This window comes from Mobula hypostoma, chromosome 11 (assembly GCF_963921235.1).
Source record: "Mobula hypostoma chromosome 11, sMobHyp1.1, whole genome shotgun sequence".
Lineage (NCBI taxonomy): Eukaryota > Metazoa > Chordata > Chondrichthyes > Myliobatiformes > Myliobatidae > Mobula > Mobula hypostoma.
The window spans coordinates 38,973,348-38,992,404 of record NC_086107.1 but is presented as its reverse complement, the minus strand read 5'-3'; the positions used below and the strand labels follow the sequence as shown (position 1 = coordinate 38,992,404).

The following is a 19,057-nucleotide window of genomic DNA, read 5'->3' as shown; positions in this document are numbered from 1 at the left end:
TCAATGCCCATTTATGAGTCACTTGGCAGAGGGGAAGAAACTGTTCCTGAATCGCTGAGTGTGTGCCTTCAGGCTTCTGTACCTCCTTCCTAATGGTAATAATGAGAAGAGGGCATGCCCTGGGTGCTGAGGGTCCTTAATAATGGATGTAATATTTTAGCATTTATTGCACTCTTGTATGAATCTCATGAGCTACATGCACAAAGTAACTTGATTGTCTTATTTAATTTTGGGGCTTTAGCACGAGGCACATTAAATACATAATTAACATAAAAATACTAGTATTTTAGCATTTTCTATTTCAAATGCATCAATTCTTTCCTTCCATTCCTGTTGACTCAGACAAATACTTGTTGCCTTCATCTGTAGGATTTTGTTTGAGAATTTTAGTACAAGCTTTACAATGATTTAGAAAGGAATTAAATGGTTAGTGTTGAGCTGTAAAAATACGGTAACCATACCCTTTTATTAAGCATTGGTATGATTATGGTCACAATATTGTAAGCAATACAAAATTGCAACTCTTTCTCTGGTACAAAGAGAGTAATCAAACCTTTGATGGGACTGGACTGCAGGAAGCATTTTTAAAAATTAGTTGTTCATTCACAAGACACGAGTGTTGCCAGAAAGACTTGAACTTAGCATATTAGTAGTCCAATTTCAGAGGATAGTTAAAATGGGACCTGATGAAGGGTCTTGGCTCAACGTCGACTGTTTACCCTTTTCCATAGATGCTGCCTTGTCTACTGAGTTCCGCTAGCATTTTGTATGTGTTGTTAAAATCAACTACTTTTGCTGTGTTTCTGGAACTACATGTACTAGCAGACCGGTTAAAAATAATGGATTTTCTCCCTATAGGACATTGGTATATCTGAAATTACTGAAACGACACATTTAATTCTAACTATTTAATTGGTCCAATTAATTTATAATTTAAATTATATTTAATTTGAATTTCGGCATCTAGATTATGGATAGACAACATAACTGACATACTGATTGAATTGTGCGAAATAATCTGCTCATTGAAAAAAAAACATAGGGATTGGATCACATTGATTTCTTCAGAGAATTCTGAAAGATTAAAAAAGTACTGGCTAAGATTACTTCAACAGTGGCAGTGAAGTGGAAATTCCAAAATTTGGCAGTGCAACAGGACCAGGTCACATTGCACAGTAGAATAAATCTTTATTCTGCATCATGGAAGTGAAATTCAGTGAGGACATGGTGTATGGAGAGGATTTTATGGGTGATTTGAGTAGAGGATCATCACTGGAATCAGAGAGATGATCACACCTGTGTGGAGCTGCATGAGTGGGAAAGAGGAGGGAAGAAGTGCCCAGAAAGTAATGGTTGGTTGGTTAGTAAAGCACGTGTGGGAGGGAGGACTGTGCTGATAGTCAGCAACAAAATTGTGATGACAATCAGTTTCATTGAAAATTTAAAGCAGCACATTTGTAGGAACTCTCTTCTGTCTGTGGACCATGTAGGGTGGAGTTATTTAACTAACACAGAGGCTTCAAAACTCCAATTAAAGCTGTGTTCTTTGGCTTGGTATTCTCTGTAAAATTTTGTGTAAATAGTATTGAAAGACACTGTGTTGCCATTATTCATGTGCCTGTATCATTAATATTCAAAGCTGTAAATATTTTACTGTTTCCGAACGTCTGTAATATCAAAAACATTTTTAAAAAACCTTTAATAATGGAATAAAGTGTATTTTTAAATTTAAATTAAATTAAAAAGTAAAATCTGCTAAACAATTCAAGACAGTAAACATTAAAACCAACATGATTTTTTAAAGAATCGATTATTTCCATTTCATTTCCATAGCTCTACAATCCCAATTGAAATCAACGGGATCTCAGATCCCACCTCCATTTTAACCTTGTACATGCTCTAGGAACTATTTTTCACACCATAAATGCAGAGTTTTTCAAGACTGAGTTCTGCCACTCGATTTCACTTGAAATCTAGTAATGAAGACTTCTTGGCAGTAGTGCTTAAAGGTATAACGTGTATGAAGAGGGGATATGAAATTGCATTGGAAGATAAGAATAAGAAAAATCCCAAAGTGATTTATAAGTATATTAAAAGCAAGAGGGTAACCAGAGAAAGAATAAGGCCTTTTTGGGACCGATGATGCAACCTCAGTTGGTAGGTTAATTGGTCATTATGAATTGTCCTGGGATTGCTGGGCGGCATGGCTCAGAGGGGTGGAAAAGCCTATTCTGTGCTGTATGTCATTAATATATAAATAAATCATTTCTATATTCTATACAGAAAAAATGTTGCATTTGGGAATTACATATCTTAGCAGATTTAGAGATCAATAAATTCCTAGGACCTGATTAGATGTATCTTAGTCTGTTAAGGGAGGCAAAGAAAGAGATTGCTGCTGAGGGACAAGATTAATCTGCAGTAGGAGAAGCAACATGGTTTTGTTAATGAGCAGTCCTGTCAGACTAACATTGAATTTTTATGGTAATTAGCTGTGTTGGTAAGGGTGTATTACTGATGTTGCCAATATTGACTTCAAGAATAGAAGATCCCATTCATCACAGGATACCCAGCCTCTGACCTGTTGTAGTACACTAGTTTGTGTCTAATCCAGTTGAGTTTCTGGTCCATGGTGGTCCCCAAGACGTTGTTACTTGTGAACTTGACAAAAATAATTCCATAGAATGTCAAAAGTGATTACACTCGCAGAAATAGAAGCTGGAAATAGGCATATAGGAAATATTTTTAATATAAATGTAATTAACTTTAGATTTCATGAATTCAAATTTAATTTTATTCCCTCTAAATAAATATGTCACAATTTATTTATTCAATACGACCAAAAATATTTTGGTAGCCAGATGTAGCTCACCAGAACCTCTGTTGAAATTGCTCAATGAATATCCATCTATACCTGGGGTCCACGGACCCCTTACTTAATGGTATTGGTCCATGGCATAAAAATGGTTGGGAACTCTTTGATCTCCACAATAAATGCAAGCTGGCTGCTGGCTGATTGGAAGGAGGCCTGACCCAGTTTAGAAACTGACATGGGACATCAAAAGAAAGTTAACAACAGGAATTCTGCAGATGCTGGAAATTCAAGCAACACACATCAAAGTTGCTGGTGAACGCAGCAGGCCAGGCAGCATCTGTAGGAAGAGGTGCAGTCGACGTTTCAGGCCGAGACCCTTCGTCAGGACTAACTGAAGGAAGAGGGAGTAAGGGATTTGAAAGTTGGAGGGGGAGGGGGAGATCCAAAATAATAGGAGAAGACAGGAGGTGGAGGGATAGAGCCAAGAGCTGGACAGGTGATAAGCAAAAGGGGATACGAGAGGATCATGGGATAGGAGGTCTGGAAAGAAAGACGGGGGGGGGGGACGACCCAGAGGATGGGCAAGAGGTATATTCAGAGGGACAGAGGGAGAAAAAGGAGAGTGAGAGAAAGAATGTGTGCATAAAAATGAGTAACAGATGGGGTACGAGGGGGAGGTGGGGCCTTAGCGGATGTTAGAGAAGTCAATGTTCATGCCATCAGGTTGGAGGCTACCCAGACGGAATATAAGGTGTTGTTCCTCCAACCTGAGTGTGGCTTCATCTTTACAGTAGAGGAGGCCGTGGATAGACATGTCAGAATGGGAATGGGATGTGGAATTAAAATGTGTGGCCACTGGGAGATCCTGCTTTCTCTGGCGGACAGAGCGTAGATGTTCAGCAAAGCGGTCTCCCAGTCTGCGTTGGGGCTCGCCAATATATAAAAGGCCACATCGGCAGCACCGGACGCAGTATATCACCCCAGTCGACTCACAGGTGAAGTGTTGCCTCACCTGGAAGGACTGTTTGGGGCCCTGAATGGAGGTGACGGAGGAAGTGTAAGGGCATGTGTAGCACTTGTTCCGCTTACACGGCTAAGTGCCAGGAGGGAGATCAGTGGGGAGGGATGGGGGGGGGACGAATGGACAAGGGAGTTGCGTAGGGAGCGATCCCTGCGGAATGCAGAGAGTGGGGGGAGGGAAAGATGTGCTTAGTGATGGGATCCCGCTGGAGGTGGCGGAAGTTACGGAGAATAATATGTTGGACCCGGAGGCTGGTGGGGTGGTAGGTGAGGACCAGGGGAACCCTATTCCTAGTGGGGTGGCGGGAGGATGGAGTGAGAGCAGATGTACGTGAAATGGGGGAGATGCGTTTAAGAGCAGAGTTGATAGTGGAGGAAGGGAAGCCCCTTTCTTTAAAAAATGAAGACATCTCCCTCGTCCTAGAATGAAAAGCCTCATCCTGAGAGCAGATGCGGCGGAGACGGAGGAATTGCGAGAAGGGGATGGCATTTTTGCAAGAGACAGGGTGAGAAGAGGAATAGTCCAGATAGCTGTGAGAGTCAGTAGGCTTATAGTAGACATCAGTGGATAAGCTGTCTCCAGAGACAGAGACAGAAAGATCTAGAAAGGGGAGGGAGGTGTCGGAAATGGACCAAGTAAACTTGAGGGCAGGGTGAAAGTTGGAGGCAAAGTTAATAAAGTCAACGAGTTCTGCATGCGTGTTGTGTTGAGGTGTTGTGTGGTTGATGTCAGCTGTAGTCTTCTTGCCATGGGACCTCCTCTGTTATGCCCTGCCAAAGCATCCTTAACCAAGCATTAACTGTTGTGATATTGTTTATTCAACAATAATTGAACAGAGGTATGCATAGGTTTGAAATACGTTCCTGAACAGTTTGCTTGTTGAAGTCCATCTCCTAATATGAGGTGGAGTGATTTGATTCAGAACCAGAATACATGCGTGATGAATTAGTTTATGAATCTTGTGTTGTGAATACTTGAGTCACTTACTCTATTTCTTCATGACAAAGACTCTAGAGCGAAATCCTCAGCTCCTCATTCAAACACTGGCTGCTCCAAAACAGCCGCTTGGTTTAATAAGCTGCTGTTAATTAACTAATTGGCTAGTCAATCACTAATGAGCAGCATTGCCTGGAGTGGTGATAGAGACAGATAAATTAGGGATGTTTAAGAAACTTAGATAGACATATGGATAATAGAAAAATGGAGGGCCATATGGTAGGGAAGAATTAGACTGATCTTAAGAGTTGGTTAAAAGTTTGGTGCAACATTGTAGGACAAAGGGCTTGTACTGTGCTATAATGCTCTATATTAATTTTCAGATTGGCTCCTTTTAGCATCCTGGTGAATAAAGCTCTTTTTAAAACCTGCGCCTCTCACTCCAAGTCCAGACTGGTTTTCAGTGAAACGTGAATGGTTTTGGGCATGCTATAATAGGAACAATGTTATTAGACTGGAAATAGTGCACACAGAAATTTTACCGGGATGTTGCCTGGAGTTGGGGGCCTGAGTTACAAGGGGATTGTGTGTTGACTAGGATTTTATATCCTAGAACATAGGAGACTGAGGGGTGACCTGACAGATCAATATAAAATCTTGAGAGTCATATATGATGTGAAAGTGCATAGTCAATTTCTCAGGGAGGGGTTGCTAAAATTTAGAGAGCATAGGTTTAAGATCAGAAGCAAGAGGTCAAGGGCAGCTGTTTCACGCAAACAATGGTTCATATTTGGAATGAGCTGGCAGAAATAGTGGTTGAGGTGGACACATTAGCAGCGTGTAAAAGCCATCTAGATCAGTACATGGACAGGAAATCTGTTGGCTGTGGGTCAAACACGGGCAGATGGGACTGTGTAACACCGTCAGCATGGACAAGTTGGGCAGGAGTGTCTTCCATGCTGTATGACTCTACAATTCCATTTGGGTGCAAGGAGGTCACCCTCAAAGCGGATCTCCCACCTGGTGAACTGCCTCTCTCACTTTCCACCTCCAATGTTCGCGCCACCCTGAGCAGGGTGAATGTACGGAAGGCAGCTGGTCTGGATGGAATGCCTGGCTGTGTGCTCAGAGTCTGTGCAGGGCAGTTGGCCAGGGTCTTCACGGACATTTTTAATCTGTCCCTGGCCCAGGCAGTTGTCCCCACAAGCTTCAAGATTGCCACCATCGTGCCAGTGCCGAAGCATTCCACTGCCATGGGCCTGAATGACTTTTGTCCAATTGCGCTCACCCCCATCATTGCAAAGTGCTTTGAGAGACTGGTTCTATCACATCTGAAATTCTGTCTGCCCATTACCCTGGACCCCCATCAATTTGCCTATCGCACCAACTGATCAACAGAGGATGCCATCTCCACGGCACTTCACTCTGCCCTGACCCACCTGGACAGCCCCAACTCTTACATCAGAATGCTGTTCATTGACTTTAGCTCGGCATTCAATACTGTGATCCCCTCCAAGCTGATTGCCAAACTTCGCCAGCTTGCTATCAGCTCATCCCTCTGCAATTGGACCTTGGACTTTCTGACTAACAGACCTCAATTTCCTCCTCCACTCTCACCCTGAACACTGGTGTGCCTCAAGGCTGTGTGCTGAGCCCTCTTCTGTACTCCCTTTTCACCTATGACTGCGTTCCTGTACATGGTTCTAACTCCATAATCAAGTTTGCAGACGACACCACGGTGGTTGGCCTGATCAGAGGGGATGATGAGACGGCCTACAGGGACGAGGTCCAGCACCTGGCCGCATGGTGTGCCAACAACAACCTGGCCCTTAACGCCCAGAAGACCATTGTGGACTTCAGGCATGCTAGGAGCCACACTCACACCCCCATCTACTTCAACGGAGCTGTAGTGGAGCGTGTATCAAGCTTCAAATTCTTTGGTGTCCACATTTCCAAGGATCTCACCTGGTCCCTGAACTCCTCCATCCTGATCAAAAAGGCGCAATAGCACCTTCATTTCCTGTGGAGCATCAAGAAAGCTCACCTCTGTCCCAGGATACTGATGAGCTTTTACCGCTGTACCATTGAGAGCATACTCACCAACTGCATCTCAGTGTGGTATGGCAATTGTCCCGTATCAGACTGCAAAGCGCTTCAGCGTGTGGTGAAATCTGCCCAGCGGATTATTGGCACCCAGTTGCCCACCATTGAGAATGTCTACCATAAGCGCTGCCTGGGCAGGGCGAAAAGCATTATCAAGGATGCATCTCACCCTAACCATGGACTTTTTACTCTCTTCCCATCCAGTAGGCGCTACAGGAGCCTTTGCTCCCGCACCAGCAGGCACAGGAAGAGCTTCTTCCCTGAGGCTGTGCCCTGCTGAACCTCTCATCACAGCACTAAGCGGTATTGCATCCATATTGTACTGTCTCAATATTTTTATATTTGTGTGCTGTAGCACTTACTTTTTATTTGCAGTTATTTTGTTAATAACACTATTCTTTGCATTTCTGGTTAGATGCTAACTGCATTTCATTGGCTTTGTATCTGTACTCGGCACAATGACAATAAAGTTGAATCTAATCTAATCTGTTGTTGGGTAGAGATGGCAAAAGATAAAGTAGTAAGAGGTGTAGTATCTGCTTTCCATGAGGTGCCAACCAGTTTGCGGAGAAGGTATCATTGTATCTCTGCCTGAGTATAATTACCAGGAATATACAATTCGTATTTGCTTATCTATGATGAGATTTTGACTTGCTCTTGTTAATCAATGAAATCCTAATTCATGTGTTATTTTGTTAGATATGTTATTGGCACAAATAAACAGAGAAGCCCAGAGTATGGCAGAATTCCAGGGAGTGGGTGATGGTCAACATGTCACACTGTGCCTGACAGAAACTGTAGCAGTAGCAGGTAAATTGTTATAACACTTGCCTCTTCTGATGTTTTTGAATATTTTCACATTGAGCAGGGAAAAATAAGAGAACTTTCAAGCATATTTTACTATACTATTCTAAATAATATACAGTGTGTTTTATCTCGGCAGGTGTTATATTCACTTGTTTAAAATTTTACATCCAAATAAATAAATGTTAGTATCAATTATGTTCTTTCAGTGCAAAGTTCTTTTAGCTGTAATGTATGTCTTTCATAAGTCTATTCTCCAGTTGTCTGGGCAATACCATCAACATTGTTGATTGAACTGGTGAAAGAAGAAAAGGGAAAAACATTATCCATTGACAACTTAATATTTGACAGTTTCTCAGGAAGATAAGTGAAAAACGGGCTTTATGCTTTAGGCAAACTCTTGATTTCATTCACATGCTCCAAGGAGAATGATGAAACTCCTCATGAATGGAGTGGAATTTGACATACAAGGTCGAGTGCCTGTAGTCAACAGTAAAAATGGCAGCGGCATAATCTTTTGATTTGCTCTTTTGAGGAAAAGTATGTTAAATGAATCAACTTAACAGGCAAAGACAAAAGAATTTTTTTTTCTCATTTCCTTCAATGGCCTTTTCTCAGTCACTTTACTTCATGTGTTAATAGATATAGTGAGAAAGATGTTGGATTTCTATGCATTGTTTTGTACATTATGTATCCAGAACAGTAATGAATCTTTTTATTTAGATGGTGATCGATTGGAAAATATGGATGGTGTGAGTTTACAAGCCGTTACCCTTGCAGATGGCACAACAGCATATATTCAACACAATCCTAAAGGTGTAGATTTTCTTAGCAATATTCTCTTGTGCAACAGTTCTATTGTTTAATGAATGTGGATTTTACGTAGTTTGTCCATTGGCATGACTTTGCCTCCAACTCTATAGGTATTTTAAGTTGAGATTAAACAATATATTTTAACATGCAGGAATTCTGAGGAAATATGTACTCATCATAGAAAAATAAAGTATAACCCCTTACCTTTCCCCACCACCTCCCTCCCCACCTTTCCCAATTTTGTTTGTTTTCTGTTTCAAGCCTTCTCTTGGGGTTCAATCCCAGAGGCACCAACCATATCTCATTCAGTAGATGTGGGCATTAAAACACATCTGACCCTTTCCTGTAGGTGTTTACTGATTAGGAGAGGAAAAAAAATACAATTGACTTTCTTTATATCATCTTACTGTGCAGATGGCACCCCATTCTTGGACCCCATTTGTTCTTAACTGAAAGCAGATGACTCAGACCTGATTGATTATTACTAGTGGTTGCCTTCCTGATCTATATGGCTCAGTAAGACAGCTACATTTGAAAGACTCTATTATGTATTGTGTGATTATGGGAATCATCTATTGCAGATGGAAAGTTGATTGATGGACAGGTTATTCAACTGGAGGATGGTTCTACAGCATATGTACAACATGTTTCAGTACCAAAACCAGGTGAGCGATAATATAATGGTGTACTCAAGAAATCTATATATCTTGCTATAGGTGAACTTCGGCAGCAGCTGGATGCCTGATTGTTAACCATGAATAATTCTTAAAATAATAAAAGCAACATTTGCTGCTCTCTTATTGGTTTTGCATTTGCAGTCACTGACATTGTTTCCCATTGAAGGGAAAATAAGTATCCCCAAATATTCTGCAGTATTTGTGGCAATTACTTGTTTTCTAATACCTCATGGTTTCAGAGTGGGACCTTGCATTCAGCTAGTATCTTTACACTGCAACATTGACAGAAACTTATGAATTTTCACCAACATAACTTAACGTGGAAAATTCAAGGGTTGACAGTAACTGTGTGCCTGGTCCTTTAAAAATTGAGCTTTAAAAATTTGGAAGTGTCCAAGAATCATAAAAGATGTATGTAACTATCAAGTGTAATCATTTATATCAAGTATAAGGTGGCATAATTGTAAATTCTATCCTTGGCTAGATGAAACTTAAATGAGATTTTATTGCCGTGCCAAGCCATTTTTAAGTGTTTTGGATTATTTTATGAAAATAGTCAAGTTTAATTTATTGACATATGCACAATTACCTTTATGCACAGGTGCAAAGAAAAACGCAGTATCATTACAGGCACGTGATATTAGAGGCACACATTAAGAAGAAAATGTCAATTAAGCATAAATTATACATGAATTGTACAAGAAAAGAACACAATTACAGCAAAATCTAAAGTCCAAAAACAAAAGTACTACATCATATAAGAAAAACGCAAACAACAGGAATTCTGCAGATGCTGGAAATTCAAGCAACACACACAAAAGTTGCTGGTGAATGCAGCAGGCCAGGCAGCATCTCTAGGAAGAGGTGCAGTCGACGTTTCAGGCCGAGATCCTTCGTCAGGACTAACTGAAGGAAGAGTGAGTAAGGGATTTGAAAGTTGGAGGGGGAGGGGGAGATCCAAAATGATAGGAGAAGACAGGAGGGGGAGGGATGGAGCCAAGAGCTGGACAGGTGATTGGCAAAAGGGATACGAGAGGATCATGGGACAGGAGGTCCGGGAAGAAAGACAAGGGTGGGGGGGTGGGGACCCAGAGGATGGGCAAGGGGTATATTCAGAGGGACAGAGGGAGAAAAAGGAGAGTGAGAGAAAGAATATGTGTATAAAAATAAGTAACAGATGGGGTACGAGGGGGAGGTGGGGCATTAGCGGAAGTTAGAGAAGTCGATGTTCATGCCATCAGGTTGGAGGCTACCCAGACGGAATATAAGGTGTTGTTCCTCCAACCTGAGTGTGGCTTCATCTTTACAGTAGAGGAAGCTGTAGACAGACATGTCAGAATGGGAATGGGATGTGGAATTAAAATGTGTGGCCACTGGGAGATCCTGCTTTCTCTGGCGGACAGAGCGTAGATTTTCAGCAAAGCGGTCTCCCAGTCTGCGTTGGGTCTCGCCAATATATAAAAGGCCACATCGGGAGCACCGGACGCAGTATATCACCCCAGCCGACTCATTCCTCTTCTCACCCTGTCTCTTGCAAAAACGCCATCCCCTTCTCGCAATTCCTCCGTCTCCGCCGCATCTGCTCTCAGGATGAGGCTTTTCATTCTAGGACGAGGGAGATGTCTTCCTTTTTTAAAGAAAGGGGCTTCCCTTCCTCCACTATCAACTCTGCTCTTAAACGCATCTCCCCCATTTCACGTACATCTGCTCTCACTCCATCCTCCCGCCACCCCACTAGGAATAGGGTTCCCCTGGTCCTCACCTACCACCCCACCAGCCTCCGAGTCCAACATATTATTCTCCGTAACTTCCGCCACCTCCAACGGGATCCCACCACTAAGCACATCTTTCCCTCCCCCCCCCCGCATTCCGCAGGGATCGCTCCCTACGCAACTCCCTTGTCCATTCATCCCCCCCATCCCTCCCCACTGATCTCCCTCCTGGCACTTATCCGTGTAAGCGGAACAAGTGCTACACATGCCCTTACACTTCCTCCCTTACCACCATTCAGGGCCCCAAACAGTCCTTCCAGGTGAGGCAACACTTCACCTGTGAGTCGACTGGGGTGATATACTGCGTCCGGTGCTCCTGATGTGGCCTTTTATATATTGGCGAGACCCGACGCAGACTGGGAGACCGCTTTGCTGAACATCTACGCTCTGTCCACCAGAGAAAGCAGGATCTCCCAGTGGCCACACATTTTAATTCCACATCCCATTCCCATTCTGACATGTCTATCCACGGCCTCCTCTACTGTAAAGATGAAGCCACACTCAGGTTGGAGGAACAACACCTTATATTCCGTCTGGGTAGCCTCCAACCTGATGGCATGAACATCGACTTCTCTAACTTCCGCTAATGCCCCACCTCCCGCTCGTACCCCATCTGTTGCTTATTTTTATACACACATTCTTTCTCTCACTCTCCTTTTTCTCCCTCTGTCCCTCTGAATATACCCCTTGCCCATCCTCTGGGTCCCCCCCCCCACCCCCCGCCCTTGTCTTTCTTCCCGGACCTCCTGTCCCATGATCCTCTCGTATCCCTTTTGCCAATCACCTGTCCAGCTCTTGGCTCCATCCCTCCCCCTCCTGTCTTCTCCTATCATTTTGGATCTCCCCCTCCCCCTCCAACTTTCAAATCCCTTACTCCCTCTTCCTTCAGTTAGTCCTGACGAAGGGTCTCGGCCTGAAACGTCGACTGCACCTCTTCCTAGAGATGCTGCCTGGCCTGCTGCATTCACCAGCAACTTTTATGTGTGTTACTTCATATAAGATCTAAACTCTCATCTTGCAATTTATGTTAAATCTGGAAAAGAAAAAAAAGTAATGATTGCAAACTGCGTAAGCTGTGGAATTCACACTGTCATTATCAGAGTTTGTAAGATTTTTAAATTAGACTAAACATATGAAAATCTCACTGCTGTCAGTGTCACAGTTATAGTGTAATAGCAGTGATCTGTACCACTTCTGTCCTTACTATCACAAAATCCAGGTCAGTATTTTGAAATCATTGTATAGATCATAATTCTGATTTAGACCTGAAAAGACATGAAGTATGGCACTATGGTATCATGTAGTGAGCCAAAAGATAGTGGGATTAGGGAAAGTTCAGTTAGCCTCTTCTGGTATGGGTTTCAACTGTCAATAGTTGATGACTTCAGATTATTTTGGAGACAATCATTAGCTAGCTTTTGTTCTCTAAGTTACTTACAGAACCTAAAATAAGAAAAGAAAGTTAAAGTTATCAGTTTTGAGTGATACTTTGTGACCTGGATGTAGCATAATACCAATTTATTATAATTAATGGTAACCACATGCTTATGAATCAAAAGTTAGGCTCAAACTCAACTAAGAATCTGAGTATATGATCTATTTTGACTACTGTAATACTGTGAGAATGCTGCACGCTGAAAATGTTGCACTTTGGTTGCAAAGTTAAATGAGGTTTGCTGACTCAAGTGATAGTAAAAGAACCTAGACTTGCAGGGAAATGGGGGTTCTCTTTCTGTCATAATCAAATAAGAATCAAAAACAAAGTTAGTTTTTAAACTTAAGATGGACAACCATTGCACAGGAATTAGATGATTAGCATAATTGATGATACAAGCTATAGAAGACATCAAGTGGTTACTGGTCCTCGTTTAGTTCTACATGTGGTACTTATTGCTTGTTACGCTGCTGCGTTTAGGGCAGCAATGAAGTTTCTCTGTCTGTCCTTGGCTATCTTCTCTATTATGCCCCAGGTGTGGTTCAGGGTCCTCATTTCTGCCTCTATGGTACGGTGCCAAGTTGATTTTGGTCTTCTGTGTTTCCTCTGCCCTTCAGGGGTCAGCTGTCTTGATGATGGAGTTGGCCCTAGCCTTCTCTCCATAACCTTTGATGCCGTGTTCAATCAAGAACCTATCAAGCTCTGCCTTAAATACCCCCATTGACCTGACCTCCACAGCTGCCTGTGAAAATAAATTCCACAAATTCACCACTCCCTGGCTAAAGAAATTTCTCTGCAGCACTGTTTCAAATGGACGTCCCTCTATCTTGAGGCTGTGCCCTCTTGTCCTTGACCCTTCCACCATGGGAAACGTCCTTTCCACATCTACTCTGTCTAGGCCTTGCAACATTTGAAAGGTTTCAGTGAGGTCCCCCTCAACCTTCTAAATTCCAGTGAGTACGGACCAGATAATCCAGTGGTTCTGATCTTTTTGGTTTCATTAATTTTCTCATCTTTATTTTCATTTTGCAAATGGCTCGTACGTGGTTGCTTCCACAGTCTGCTCCAGGGTAGCTTTAAGATTGATTTATCGAGTTTTTGAATCTGTTATTGATTGTTATGATTAGATTTTTGTTGTTCCTATCTGGGCTTCTCCATGTCCATTTCCTTCTTGGATGGTGTTTAAACCAAGTGTTGGTGATTATCTGATTGTTTTACACCATGATATAAGCTTTTCTCCTCTTTCATTTCTTTCTCCCAATCCCTGGTCTCCAACAATATGGTCTTCTCTTCCCTCACCAACTTTTGCATTGAAGTTGCCCATGACTATGATGGCTTCTTGTGATTTGCATTCTTCTAGTTCTTTGTCTAGGTAGAGGCATCAATTTCTTCCTCTGAGCTTGCCATTGTGGGTGCATATACTTGGATGATAGAGATGTTGTTTTGTTGTCCTCTTAGTTTGATCAGCATCATTCTGTCTGAGATATGCCAGTATCCTAGCAGGCTCTTGGATGTTTCTTTGTCTTAAGATGATCGCAATACCCTTTTCATGTTTACCTCCACCAGAGTATATCATCTTGTAGTTGTTGTGATTGGAATACTTCAGTGCCTTTCCATCTTATTTCACTTAGGCCTAGGATGCTGACTTCTAGCCTCTTGGTTTCTAATTTTATGTTTTCTAGCTTACCAGTTTGGTGCAGGGTTGGAACATTCCAAGTGGCAATTTGCAGTCTCTTGTTCTTGCGGACAGTAGTGGTACGATGATCCAGGCTCACCTGTCTGTTTACATGATATCCCGTACCGAGCGAGGTGTCCGCACTATTTGGAAGTGGGCTGCCATTTACACTGTTGTCTTTTACATTTGTGTATGTATTAACCATGGTTGTACTAGGGATAAAATACAAGAAGTAGCTTCCCCTTGCTTGCTTCCGATGCAGTGTCTTTACAAGACGGGTGACCCTGAACATTGTCCTATTAAAAGGATCTACTGCTCAGCATCTGAGAAGCAGGAACCATCGGTTGTGTTACTCACAACTTGAAAATAAATTTGAGAAAATTAAAGAAACCAAAAAGATCAGAGCCACTGGATTATCAACAACTACAAAATAACACTCATCTGAAAACAGAATACACAATCAAGGTGAAAAACTGTTTTCAATTGCTGCAGGATGAAGGAGGCAAATCTTCCTGGGACATACTGAAGGAATCCATGGTTTCAGCTGCAAAAGAAATCATCCCAGGTTCCGGTGACATCATCGTTCAGAATGGCAGCTTAAATCAACAGCTCCTCCGGAAAAACACATATTTTGCCCTGTTATTCCATCAAGTATAAGATCTTTCGAAAATATCTGAATTGATAAGGGGGGCAAGAATGGGAAGAAAGAATGGAGATAAAAAAAGCACCACTGCGGAGCCTATGGAAGAGAGACGTGCAGTGCGCCGCTCTCCTACACGTGCACGTGGTGGCAAGGCTGACGATGGGCCTCGTGCAGGCGAAGCGGCAAATGTGATAAGGATTTTGAAAGAGATAAGGGAAGTCCAAAAAGAAATAAAGCAGCAACTCAATGATATAAAGTCAGAGCTCGCCAACGTCAATCACAAAATAGCAGTGGCAGAGACTCGAATTGAGAAGATGGAAGATCGCGTGCAAAACGTGGAACAGATACTAAGTAAGACGAAAAAAATATTAAATCAACGGGAAAGTAAATTGCTTGACCAGGAGGGGAGATTGCGACAGAAAAATATCAGGATTTATAATGTTCCCGAAGGAGCGGAGGGATTGTCGATGATGGAGTTTGGAGAAAAGTTGCTGTGGGAAGCGCTGGAGATTCCTCAGACTATGGAGATTGAAATTGAAAGGGCGCATCATTCGCTTGTTCAGCGGTCTCCCGGAGACAGAGAAGATAAACCGCGCTCCATTATACTTAGATTCCTTCAATTCAAGAGCAAGGCGGAGATTCTACGAAGGGCCTGGGGTAAGAAGAGGATGTCTTGGAATGGGAAGTTAATATACTTCGATCATGATTACCCCCTGGCGGTCCTATAGAAAAGGAAGGAATATTCCAAAGCGAAACGAATATTAAAGCAAGAAAAGATTAAATTCCAAACCCAGTACCCTGCTAAACTGAGGGTATTTTACCAAGAAGGGATACAACTATATCAGATGGTGGAAGAGGCGACTACAGACATGAAGAACAGAGGACTGCCCATTAGCGTGGTCAAACCAAGGGAAATTCTGGCTGAGCGGTTATCCCGAACTGCTTGGGGAAATAGTAAGAGAAGCTAGAAAGCAGGGGACGGGAGCAGGACGAGAGAAGGATATTAGGAAGAGACTTTCAGTTCTCCGAGGGCAGCCCTTACCTCCTCCAGAAGAGCCATAAGGTTTAGCTAACTTTAAAAGTGCTGATAAACTAAACAGAAGCAAAAATAGACAGTGATATACCTATCTCGAGAAATACGCGTTATAATGTGGATTTTATTTTACTCAATTTTTTTTTAAAAATCATTTATTCATTCCTTTTCCCCCACCTAAATGAGAATATATACATGGGAGGAATACACAGGGAAATCATTTCTGTGTAATGGACATAGCTTTTTTTTTTAACTTACTTTTATAGGTGCTGCAGCGGGGGCCCTCAACCCACAGGTAGAAGGGCTATCCCCCACGGCTAGACTTTTCTTCTAGCCCAACCCAGGGTCATCTAGAGACCCCAGCCTTGGAACCACACCTTCCTTACCTTCCTTTTTATTATTCACTTTTCTTGGTTCTTATTTGTTCATGGAGTAGATCGATTAAGTTATATTCTGCAAATTTCAATGATATACTAACAGTTAAATACACTTAGAGAGTAAGACCATATATTTTGGGTATATACCTCAAGAATGGTTGAAAAGAGATAAATATAAATATTTAATGAATGTACTGCTGGTGGCTGGTAAAAAGACCCTGACCAGGAAATGGTTATCTCAGGAGAACCCAACTTTAAATGTTTGGATGGAAATTACAGTGGACATTTACAAAATGGAGAAGATAACAACATCTGTTAATCTTAAGTTGGAACAATTTTATTCATATTGGAAAAAATGGTTTAACTACATAACATCTTATAGGCCTGATTTTATTCTCACAATCAATAAATATGTTGTTAAAAAAATCACTCCCTACTCTGTACATAGTTTTCTTCTTTCGATTGTTCTTTCTTTCCTTTTCTTTCTATAAGAGTATACTTCAGATAAATATTATGTGGAGATTTGTGACCAATATGATTATATGATATATATGTACAGTATCTGAAATACATCTTATGGAAATGTTTGTTTGATGATGACACTCAATAAAAAATAAATTACAAAAAAAAAGAAGAAATCATCCCACGAAAAGAACGGAAAAGTAAGAAGAAATAGATAACTGAAGATATAATACAATTGATGCAACAAAAACAGATCATCAAACTAAGACAACGAAGAATACAAACAACTTGATAAGACAATAAAAAGGAAATGCAGAGAAGCTAAAGACAGATGGCTAAATGAGAAATGCTCAGAGGTAGAAATGCTACAAACTCATAACCCTGGAACAAAGTTGATGCACAATAAGATTAAAGAACTAACAGAGAAATTACCTTGTTCAACAAGTGGATGCATCAAGACAAAAGATGGCAGCTTAATTATGAACAAAGAGGAAATCCTAAACAGATGGACAGAATATATAAAAGAACGTTTTGAAGACCAAAGAGGAGAAAAACCGAACGTAAAGAAGAATCTTGAAGGACCTAGCATTCTAAAATCAGAAATTTGAGCAGCCGTAAATAAAACAAAACATAACAGAGCAACTGGTCCAGACAACATCGATGTTGAAATGATACTGGCCTTAGAAGATTTTGGAATAGAGAAAATAACAGAAATCTATGATCATGGGGAGATACCTGATGATTTAAGTAAATCAGTGTTCATCACACTTCCAAAGAAAGAGGGAGCAACAGAATGTGAGTTACATCGTACAATAAGCCTGATGAGCCACGTGGCAAAAATTATTCTCAGAGTAATCATGATGAGAGCAAGATGCTGTATAAAACCAGAAATCAGTAAAGAACGATGTGGCTTTGTGGAAAACACTGGAACCAGAAGTGCAATTTTCATGCCACGGATGATCTGTGAACAAGCCATCCGGGTACAAAAAGACATCTACCTATGTTTCATTGACTATACAAAAGCTTTTGGCACTGTCAAACGGCAAGATCTTCTGGAAATGCTTCAAGATCTTAACATAGATGGGAAAGATATACGTTTCTTCAGAAACTTATACTGGGACCAGACAACATCCATCAGAATAGAAGGAGAAGTGAGTGAGTATGTGAATATCATGAGAGGAGTCAGACAAGGTTGTGTCTTTTTGCCGGACTTATTCAACCTGTATAGTGAAAATATCTTGAGAAGTATCAAAGACATCAAAGGATTCACAATTGGAGGCCATAATATGAATAACATCAGATATACTGATGACATCATACTAATAGCTAACTCAGAAACAAAATTCAAGAACTACTCACTATAGTGGCAGCAGAAAGTAATCACAGAGGCCTCTTAATCAACACCAAGAAGACAGAAAGCATGGTCATCTCCAGAAAGACAAACATCCCACAATGTGTGATCAAGATTGGAAATACAAACATCAAACAAGTCAACAAATTCAAATATCTTGGCAGCCTAATAACAAGTAATGGCAGATGTGACACAGATATCAAATACAGAATAGCAATGGCGAAAGAAGCTTTCCAAAAAATGAAGACCATATTAACAGACAGAAAGATGAGCACATACACTAAAAACAGAATACTGCAGTGCTACATTTATTATATCCTGACTTATGGAAGAGAATGCTGGACCATTTCTCCAGCAATGGAAAAGAGACTAGAAGCAGCTGAATTATGGTTCTACAGGAGAATGTTAAAAATATCATGGACCACACATACATCAAATGAAGAAGTTCTCAGAAGAGCCCAAGCAGTTTGATCACTCATACCAACAATAAGAGAAAGACAACTCAGATTCCTAGGACACATCATGCAGAAAGATGAACTAGATAAACTCATACTCTCTGGAAAGATTGAGGGGAGCAAACCTAGAGGAAGACCTCGGCTTATGTACATCAAAAGCATAGCCAGGTGGCTACACATCAACGAAATGGAAGTCATCCAAAAAAAGGATAGATCTATATGGAAAACAGTGGTCACCAAAGTCCGCATCGGATATGGTACCTAGACAGAGCTATCAAATGTTCCTTGTTTGATAACCCTTTCATTCCCAAAATCATCCTTGTGAGCCTCCTCTGAACACTCTCTAATGCCAGCACATCTTTCCTCAAATGAGGAGCCCAAAAATGTTTGCAATACTCCAGCTGAGGCCTCACCAGTGCCTTATAAACCCTCAGCATCATATCCCTGCTCCTGTATTCTAGACCTCTTGAAATAATGCTAACATTGTGTTTGCCTTCTTCATCACCGACTCTACCTGCAAGCTAACCTTTAGGGTGTTCTGCACAAGGACTCCCAAGTCCCTTTGCATCTCAGACTTTTGGATTGTTTCCCTATTTAGAAAATAGTCCGCATATTTATTTTTACTACCAAAGTGTATTTTCCAACATTGTATTTCATTTGTCACTCTCTTGCCCATTCTCTTAAT

At 41.4% G+C, this 19,057-nt stretch overlaps 1 protein-coding gene across 3 annotated transcripts in view; it reads left to right on the top strand.

Moving 5' to 3' along the window:
- znf143b (zinc finger protein 143b) overlaps positions 1–19,057 on the top strand; it is a 65,706-nt gene that overhangs the window by 8,074 nt on the left and 38,575 nt on the right. For all 3 annotated transcript variants that reach the window (XM_063061857.1, XM_063061858.1, XM_063061859.1), the window contains 3 exons: positions 7,575–7,685; positions 8,403–8,495; positions 9,074–9,157. In XM_063061857.1, coding sequence (XP_062917927.1) covers positions 7,575–7,685; positions 8,403–8,495; positions 9,074–9,157 — 288 coding nt within the window. The remainder of the gene's footprint in view (positions 1–7,574; positions 7,686–8,402; positions 8,496–9,073; positions 9,158–19,057) is intronic.